This window comes from Lathyrus oleraceus, chromosome 3 (assembly GCF_024323335.1).
Source record: "Lathyrus oleraceus cultivar Zhongwan6 chromosome 3, CAAS_Psat_ZW6_1.0, whole genome shotgun sequence".
NCBI classification, from domain to species: domain Eukaryota; kingdom Viridiplantae; phylum Streptophyta; class Magnoliopsida; order Fabales; family Fabaceae; genus Lathyrus; species Lathyrus oleraceus.
This window is the reverse complement of record NC_066581.1, coordinates 44,337,562-44,347,326: the sequence shown is the minus strand read 5'-3', so window position 1 is coordinate 44,347,326 and position 9,765 is coordinate 44,337,562. Positions and strand designations below refer to the sequence as shown.

The 9,765-nt window shown below is 43.1% G+C and overlaps 2 protein-coding genes across 2 annotated transcripts; both read left to right on the top strand.

Annotated features, from left to right (window-relative positions):
- The first annotated feature begins 6,844 nt into the window (after positions 1 to 6,844).
- On the top strand, positions 6,845 to 7,849 carry LOC127129555 (uncharacterized). The gene has a single exon (XM_051058710.1). It carries the CDS (start codon positions 6,845 to 6,847, stop codon positions 7,847 to 7,849), a length of 1,005 nt encoding a protein of 334 aa, XP_050914667.1.
- Positions 7,850 to 8,059: 210 nt separating this feature from the next.
- LOC127129554 (proline-rich extensin-like protein EPR1) lies at positions 8,060 to 8,554 on the top strand. Its single transcript, XM_051058709.1, has one exon. It carries the CDS (start codon positions 8,060 to 8,062, stop codon positions 8,552 to 8,554), a length of 495 nt encoding a protein of 164 aa, XP_050914666.1.
- Positions 8,555 to 9,765: the final 1,211 nt, after the last annotated feature.

The following is a 9,765-nucleotide window of genomic DNA, read 5'->3' as shown; positions in this document are numbered from 1 at the left end:
GAAAAGAGCATGCCATCTACTACCTGAGTAAAAAATTCACAGACTGCGAGTCGAGATACTCAATGCTTGAGAAGACATGTTGTGCACTTGGATGGGCTGCTAAGCGATTGAGACAATACATGCTGACTCACACAACCTTACTGATCTCCAAGATGGATCAAGTCAAGTATATATTCGAGAAGCCAGCTCTCACCGGAAGGGTTGCTCGTTGGCAAATGGTACTGAAAGAGTACGACATCTAGTATACATCCCAGAAAGCCATCAAAGGGAGTATTCTGTCAGACTATCTTGCTCAGCAGCCGATTGATGATTACGAGCCGATGAAGTTTGATTTTCCAGATGAAGACATCATGTTCCTCAAGATGAAAGACTGTGAAGAGACAATTGTTGGGGAGGGACCTGATCCAGATGAAAAGTGGATTTTAACGTTTGATGGGGCTGTCAACGCCAGAGGAAGTGGAATTGGTGCTGTCATTACCACTCAGAAAGGTGCCCACATGCCTTTCACCGCTCGTCTGACTTTCGAGTGCACCAATAATGAAGCTGAGTACGAGGCCTGTATCTTAGGTATTGAGCAAGCCATTGATTTGAGAATCAAGACTTTGGACATCTTCGAAGATTCAGCTCTGGTAATCAATCAAGTGAATGGTGATTGGAACACCCTTCAGCCCACTCTGGTCCCCTACAGAGATTACACGAGAAGACTGTTGACTTTCTTCACAACAGTAAAGCTGTATCATATACCTCGTGATGAGAACCAGATGGCAGATGCTCTTGCTACTCTATCCTCCATGATCAAGGTGGTTCGGTGGAACCATGCTCCTAGGATTGATGTTATGCGCCTCGACAGGGCCGCGTATGTGTTTGCTGTTGAACTGGTAGTTGATGATAAGCCCTGGTATCACGATATCAAGTGCTTTCTGAAGAATCAAGAGTACCCTGCAGGGGCATCCAACAATGACAGAAAGACTTTGAGGAGATTGGCAGGCAGTTTCTTCTTGAACAAAGACGATGTGCTGTATAAGAGGAACTTCGACATGGTTTTGCTCAGATGCGTGGATAGACACGAGGCGGACATGTTAATGCAGGAAGTTCATGAAGGTTCCTTCGGTACTCATGCCGGTGGACATGCAATGGCTAAGAAATTGTTGAGAGCGGGTTATTACTGGATGACCATGGAATCAGATTGCTTCAAGTGTGCTCGGAAGTGTCATAAATGCCAGATTTATGCTGATAAGGTGCATGTACCGCCGAATCCTCTGAATGTGATGTCTTCGCCGTGGCCGTTTGCTATGTGGGGCATTGACATGATTGGAAAGATTGAGCCAACTGCTTCCAATGGGCATCGCTTCATCCTTGTTGCCATCGACTATTTCACCAAGTGGGTCGAAGCAGCATCGTTCGCGAATGTCACCAGACATGTGGTTGCCCGTTTCATCAAGAAAGAAATCATTTGTCGCTATGGGATTCCCGAAAGAATCATTACTGATAATGGTTCCAATCTCAATAACAAAATGATGAAGGATTTGTGCCAAAACTTTAACATTCAGCATCACAATTCTTCCCCCTATCGTCCTAAGATGAACGGTGCTGTTGAGGCAGCAAATAAAAACATAAAGAAGATTGTGCAGAAGATGGTCGTTACGTATAGAGATTGGCACGAGATGCTACCCTTCGCCTTGCATGGGTACCGTACTTCAGTACGTACGTCGACCGGGGCAACCCCTTACTCCCTTGTGTATGGTATGGAAGCAGTTCTACCTGTTGAAGTGGAGATTCCATCTCTAAGAGTCCTGTTGGATGTCAAGTTAGACGAAGCTGAATGGATTCGAACAAGGTTCAATGAGTTGAGTCTTATCGAAGAGAAGCGAATGGCAGCAATTTGTCATGGGCAGTTGTATCAGAGTCGGATGAAGAGAGCCTTTGACCAGAAAGTGCGTCCTCGTTGTTTCCAAGTCGGAGATTTGGTGTTGAAAAGGATCCTTCCTCCTCAGACAGATCACAGGGGCAAGTGGACTCCTAACTATGATGGACCGTATATCGTCACCAAGGTCTTCGATGGTGGGGCCTTAATGCTTGCAACGATGGATGGCGAAGACTTCACTTCCCCTGTGAACTCAGACGCAGTTAAAAAATACTTCGCGTGAGATAGACTCGCTGGACAGTAAAAAAAAACAGTCCAGGCAAAAATGGGCATCCCGACGAACCAAGAAAATGAAAAGGTTCGGGCAAAAATTAGGGATTTAAAAATGAAAAGATCGTACACCCGGTAAGTTGAAAACCTGAAAAGGCAACTTAGGCAAAAATGGGTATCCCGGTGGATTGAAAACCCGAAAAGGGCAATCCAGGCAAAAGTTAGGGATTAAGCGAATGACTGCGTTCTGAGTTAGTTCTGAATCTCATCTCATGTCGATGACTGGAAACTTTCAAAAGGAAGAAAACAATCTAATCACCTTTTCAGAAGGTTGATCATCTGGAGGATCTTGAAGACGGGCAAGTCATAGCAGAATTGGAACCCGATAGAAATCCATTTCACATTGCCATTAAATTATTTTCTGTTTTTTATCTTTTTTGCGATTACCTCTTCCTAGGGATTGCTTCCTGATGTAAATGCCTATTCAGAGGTCATTCAATCAATAAAATCATGTTATTCAGTACATCTCTGTGTTTATTTTCATTTTACTGTTTTGTTTGCAAAAATGACGTCCGAATTTTTGATAAACATTGCATCATGACACATAAGGGCTTTACAGGTACATGCTCAATGAACATTTAAAATTGCTGTAAATTTTAAGTACTTTGGATCGTCTATTCAGAACAGATACCCTCGGGGCATTTCCTTAAAATCCCCTGCAGATGATTGTGAATATCTTCCCCAGTGAAGTCGCCAACAGACGAATCCGGTGTCTTATCCCTGCAGAGCTGATCAGAGTGTTGGATTCTTCAATCCCCAGCAGGTTCTCACTACTGTACTCCCTAAGCGGTTGTTTCAGACTATACACTCCCCAAGCGGTTGTTTCAGACTATACACTCCCCAGCGGAGTTAACAGTGCCAGACTGTATATCCCCAGCGGAGTTAACAGTGCCAGACTGTATATCCCCAGCGGAGTTAACAGTGCCAGATTGTATATCCCCAACGAAGTTGACAGTGCCAGACTGTATATCCCCAGCGGAGTTGACAGTACCAGACTGTATCTTCCCAGCAGAAGCAGCTGCTCCTCAGAGTTCGATGCCAGATCGATGTTTTCAATCCCAGATCGATGATCTCCTTCCTGGAAGCATAACCTCGGTACCTTATCGGTGTTTGCTCCCCCCCTGCTGAGTCATCTCTCGTAGATTATGGTTGCCAGAACCACTATCGCTTTCCCCAACAACAGGTTTCCAACGCCGTTCTCTCCCCAGTCAGAGTCTCGGTATCTCGCCATTGCCAGAACACCGCGCGGCCGGTCATCTCCCCACATAGTTCATTATGCTGTGCATCTCCAACAGTAGTGCCAGGGTCCGGAAGATTATAATCATTTCCCCAACGGGATTCCTTGCTTCAGCTTGGCATTTTCCCCAGCATTTCGCAGCCCTGCATGTAGAATCATATTGCATTGCATCCTCCCAAATCGCGTAGCATTTCCATTTTCATGGAGCATTACGCCATCGCAAAATTCAAACATACGCATGTAAGCATAAAACATTCTCGGTATCCCAAGTGACAAGCCAGAAGTTTGTTTCCAGTGCTCAGACTGAAGGTTGTTCATGACTTATTATCCCCAGCATGGGTCGTTGGCCCACGTGCCGCCTCAATTATCATTTTCCCTATTTCTGCCGATGCTGACAGGCATGAAGTTTTTTCCGGTATTCAGACCGAAGTGGCATTCAGGCCAGTAGTTTCCGGTATCCAGACCGAAGTGGCATTCAGGCCAGTTCCCGGTATCCAGACCGAAGTGGCATTTAGGCCAGTTTTCGATTTTCAGATCGAAGAAGTTTCCGACATTCAGGTCGATGCAACTTGTGGCATTCAAGCCAGTTTCCGGTATTCAGACCGAAGTGGCATTCAGGCCAGTCTTTCCGGTATTCAGACCGAAGTGGCATTCAGGCCAATTTTCCGGTATCCAGATCGAAGTGGCATTCAGGCCAGTATTTTCCGGTATCCAGACCGAAGTGGCATTCAGGCCAGTTTTCCGGTATCCAAACCGAAGTGGCATTTAGGCCAGTTTCTGATTTTCAGATCGAAGAAGTTTCCGACATTCAGGTCGATGCAACTTGTGGCATTCAGGCCAATTTTCCGGTATCCAGACCGAAGTGGCATTCAGGCCAATTTTCCGGTATTCAGACCGAAGTGGCATTCAGGCCAAGTTTCCGGTATCCATACCGAAGTGGCATTCAGGCCAGTTTTTTCCGATATTCAAATCGAAGAAGTTTCCGACATTCAGGTCGATGCAGCTTGTGGCATTCAGGCTAGTTCCCGGTATCCAGACCGAAGTGGCATTCAGGCCAGTTTCCGATTTTTAGATCGAAGAAGTTTCCGACATTCAGGTCGATGCAACTTGTGGCATTCAGGCCAGTTTCCGGTATTCAGACCGAAGTGGCATTCCGGCCAGTCTTTCCGGTATTCAGACCGAAGTGGCATTCAGGCCAATTTTTCGGCATCCAGACCGAAGTGGCATTCAGGCCAGTATTTTCCGGTATCCAGACCGAAGTGGTATTCAGGCCAGTTTTCCGGTATCCAGACCGACGTGGCATTCAGGCCAGTTTCCGATTTTCAGATCGAAGAAGTTTCCGACATTCAGGTCGATGCAACTTGTGGCATTCAGGCCAATTTTCCGGTATCCAGACCGAAGTGGCATTCAGGCCAATTTTCCGGTATTCAGACCGAAGTGGCATTCAGGCCAAGTTTCCGGTATCTAGACCGAAGTGGCATTCAAGCCAGTTTTTTCTGATATTCAAATCGAAGAAGTTTCCGACATTCAGGTCGATGCAGCTTGTGGCATTCAGGCTAGTTCCCGGTATCCAGACCGAAGTGGCATTCAGGCCAGTTTCTGGTATCCAGGCTGAAGTGGCATTCAGGCCAGTTTCCGGTATCCAGATCGAAGCGGTATTCAGACCAGATTTCCGGTGATCAGACCAACATTGATACTCTCATATTCCGATGCTTAGTGTTCAGACTAATGTGCGGCGTTCAGGCCATGGGTATTCCTGTGTTACCATTTATTTTGGTATCCAGGTCAATTTTCTATTTCGGTACTCAGGCCGATTTTCACTGTACCAGACGGATTCTTCTTTTGAGATTGCTTCTTTGCCAATTCTGACAGGCATTCTTAATTATTTAATAGGGATTCAGGATCAAAATCCGGGTCTTCTTAGTATTTAACCATCTCCCACTATGATCATATGAAGAACGTCCTGCTTCATATTCTCTAGTTGAAGACGCTTAAATAGGGGCAACTGTCATACCCCGATTTTGGTCCTAAATTTTTTATGTTTGTTTAGCATGCTTGGTCTAACCTTACTTTGGTTTCTTATATGGGGATTGGTTTTGGTCCAAAGTCATGGTGTTGTTCATGTGATTGTGGATACATCTATGGTCTGGGTTATCTGAACAACCAAGCTTCTTGTGTTTCAAGCCACTTGCCAATCAAGTTATTGGTTCATGGATACTATGTCAAAACCCTGACCTTATGGTCTCATTTCATGGCCTTGTTCATGTGCATTATCAGTCAAGTTATTTTTCAAAAGTCAAACATTCAAGTCATAAAATAAAACAATTTGGAAACCAGCTTCAAACCATTTGTTAATCCATTTCAATTTATTTCATGTCATTGTAAACCATTACATGTGAGTCCATACAAGAAAATACAAAATTTGGCATTTTTTTGACCAACTGTTGACTTTGGTCAACAGTTGACTTTTTGGTCAACTTTGACCAAAGTCAACCCAAATTCATTAAACCCTAAATTCACCAATAATTTTCCATTGAATATCCATTTACAAAGAAATCAAAAAAAGAAAATACATTTTGACCATTTGTTGACTTTGGTCAACAGTTGACTTTTGGTCAACTTTGACCAAAGTCAACTTTCACTTACTCTTACCAACTCAAACATGTTAGTGGATCTATACTTAAGCAAAAGCCAAGTTGAAAATTTCATTACTTCAAAACCTTCAGCGACTTCTGAGCTAAAAGCTCTACTTGTAAATTTTCTTCCACGTTCAAACATCAAAAGCATCATTGTCAGCTGTGGAAGTGAGTGTTTACTCCAAAATGAGATACCTTTGATTATGAATGCTCTTGAATCAATTTATTCAATTCTCAGAGATCTTCACATTAGTAATGAAGTAAAACTCTCGGTAGCATTTCCACTTCAATTCTTAACGAAGATGAATCCATCACAAGAGCACGAAATTCGTAAGCTACTTTCGTTTATAAAGGAAACAGAATCGTTTGTGACATTAGAAGACATCATTGGTGGAGAATTAAGCATGGAGGATCATTTTGTTCAAACTGTTATCAAGCGAGCCGCTCTTGTTGCTTCTGTTCTTCCTTGCAATGATGTTCCTGTGGTTCTGACAATCAAGAGTTCGGTTATACCAAGTTCAGTAGAATTAGCCGAATTTAGTAAAAGAGTATCAAAATATTTAGCAGCAAGAAGACCAACCCTCACCCTACCACCAGGCCTTGCATTCACCACAAACAAGACACCACAATCATATGATCATATGTTGCACTTACAGTGGTTATTTGGACAAGACAACTCATGTGTATTTGGCACTGAATTCACCTTGGCAAGCATCCTGCAATCGTGGTCCTGCAGCAGCCATAACCCTGTCATCATCCTGTAGATTCATGCAAATCATGGCCAAAATAGCAGGTATACAACATCAAAACCTTGGTCCTGTAGAACACCATATCATGACTGCAGTGATCCAAATGAAGGCCGATGCTCTCTATCTGCTGCAAAAGTATGATGCAGCAATTCAGCTTTGTGACCAGAGTCTGAATCTTGCAGAAAAGAATTTTGTCTTGGCAAACAGTGTGAACAATTCCATGCATAATAGTTACTCAAGTGTAAAAATGTGGAGATGGTCATTTATATCTAAGTGTTACTTTCGTTTGGGGAAGCTTGATGCATCACTTAATGTTATTGAAAAATTACAGCAAATAGCATCTGCCAATGACAAGTGTGGGATTGATAACATTGAAGAGTTGCTGTCATTAGCTGCTACAATACAAGAACTTCTATATCACAGGAAAGCAGGAAATGAGAACTTCAAAATGGGAAAGTATACAGAAGAGGTGGAGAACTACACTGCTGCTTTATCTAGTTATATCAAATCACGCCCTTTTGCAGCAATATGTTTTGGCAACCGTGCTGCTGCACATCAAGCTTCAGGCCAAATTGCTGATGCCATTGCGGACTGCAGCATGGCTATGGCCCTTGATGGAAATTATGCAAAGGCAATTTCTAGAAGAGCCACCTTGCATGAGATGGTTAGAGATTATGAACAAGCAGCTTGTGACATCCGGAGACTTATTCTTGTTCTTGGATCTCAATCCAATGAAGAGGCCAAACATTTTGAATCTCCAAATGGATCAACTGGTGGCAAAGAACCAAGGCAAGCTCAACAACGTCTGCTTGCTGTGGAAGGTCAAGCCAAAATGAGGACCCCCTTGGACTTTTATCTCATTTTAGGTATTAAACCAGCTGATACAGCAGCTGATATCAAGAAGGCATATCACAAGGCAGCTCTTAGACGTCATCCTGACAAGGCTGGTCAGTTGTTGGCAAGAAGTGAAGTTGGGGATGAAGGTCTTTTCTGGAAATTTGTCTATAAATTGACCTATCAGCCAACCAATTGAGCATGGAAGTTTGCCTCCAACTGTCCATAAAAGGAACTCCAGCATCAGTCACACATTGGAGCCAGTTTCGCAGGCCCCGGTTGTAGAACCCCCTACAAGTTTTCCAAAAAAAGTTCACCAGTCAGCCAACCAACTCGTCACGGAAGTTTTCCACCTAATGTTCATGATAGAACTGTACATAAGGGACACATTCATACAGCAGAGCCAGTAATGCCACCAGTAGTTACATCACCAACAAGTACATTTCCAGGAGATCCACCATCGGTCCACCAAGTCATACCTGCAACATCTCCATCTGAACTACCAACACCTGTCATCTCTCCCTCATTAACACCTTCCAGAAGCTTCAAAGGGAAAAACGGTGGAGAACCTGTTTCTGCGCCTTTGTACAAAACACCGAAGTCACCACCAACTTTAGTTCATTCCCCTGCTCAAGATCCTTCTCCTTCTGAACATAAAGCAAGGCCATCACATCATGCTCCTGAGCCACTTATTTCACCTCCTAAATCTCCTTTCAACAAAGAAGATCATTCTCCTGCATCTTCACCTTCTACTGCATTTTATAAGCATCAGCGTACACGGAATACGATAACCAGCCCAACTCCTGCATCATCATATTTTGTTTCTCCTCCCACTTCAAAACACCAAAACCAAAGCCATAACCACCCTAATTCTCAGCATCAACAAGAGATTATGGTGAACTAGATGGGGAAAGTTGGACTGATCAAGAAACTTTGCTGCTGCTCGAAGCAATGGAGATTTACAACGAGAATTGGAATGAAATTGCTGACCATGTTGGTACCAAGTCAAAAGCACAATGCATTCTTCATTTTCTCCGTCTACCCATGGAAGATGGGAAATTGGAAAATATCAATATACCAAGCCATGGAAATGCATGAATCCATTCCATATCCTGTCACTAGAATCCTGCATCAACATGAGGCCTAGTCAAGTTTGTTTCAATGCCTAAGTGCAAGTCAACAAACATCCTGCAGCCATCAATCCAAATATGTGAGCCAACCATAAACATGTCTTAATAGAGTAATACATTTGGTCACTTGAAACTCACCATGACAGGGGTAATGCATACAACAATTGGCCCTACAGCATGTTATGATCCTGTTACATTAGATGTCTACATCGAATCCAAAATTCTACAGATGGATAGCATCTTTTCCAAGCCACAGCAACATGCCTAACAAACCATAGCAAACCAAGCTCACCAAATTCACTGCAGTAAAAAAAGTAGAGTCAATTAGCCGGCAGTAAAATTCAGAAGATTACCCAAAACAGAGTTAAAACAAAAACAAAGGAGAAAGCACATGCTCAGATTACCTGTTACAAATCCATACATCAAAGGGACTAATCCAATTTCTGAACATCCAAAGTGCTCTGCAGAGTTACTTTTTTGGAACCCAAGGCATTTTTGAAACCCTAATTCACAGAACATAAGTAGAAGGAAGAGAATCAGTAAGAGCACAACAAAGACCTGGAGGCGGAAAAATCCCAGACAAAAACCCTAAAACCTCAAAACTGATTACCTGGATTGGTAGGCCAGCTTCTTCACGCCTTTCACCACCGCCGTGACACTCTGTGAGATTTCCTTTCCTTTTTCCTTTTATCATTCTCATGTATTTGTTGAGACTTTGTTGAGATGCGATTGTGCGATTTTGAGAGAGAGAGGTTTGGTTGCGTTTGAGAGACTTTGAGAGTAGAGGTTGAGGGATAGCGTTTGAGAGAGAGAGAGAAATTTTGAGATTTTGAGAGAGCGATGAGGAAGGAGAGTCGTAGCGAGTGAGGGCGAGTTTGGTTGAGGACGACGGGAGAGTTTTTCTTCCTTACTGTGTTTTCTTTTTTTTCTGTTTTCTTGTTTTTTTTAATTAATTTCTTTTTTTTATTTTTAACTTAACCTTTTT

Coding starts and splice junctions, on each gene's coding strand:
- LOC127129555 (XM_051058710.1), top strand. CDS start 6,845: ATGGCCAAAATAGCAGGTATACAACATCAAAACCTTGGTCCTGTAGAA.
- LOC127129554 (XM_051058709.1), top strand. CDS start 8,060: ATGCCACCAGTAGTTACATCACCAACAAGTACATTTCCAGGAGATCCA.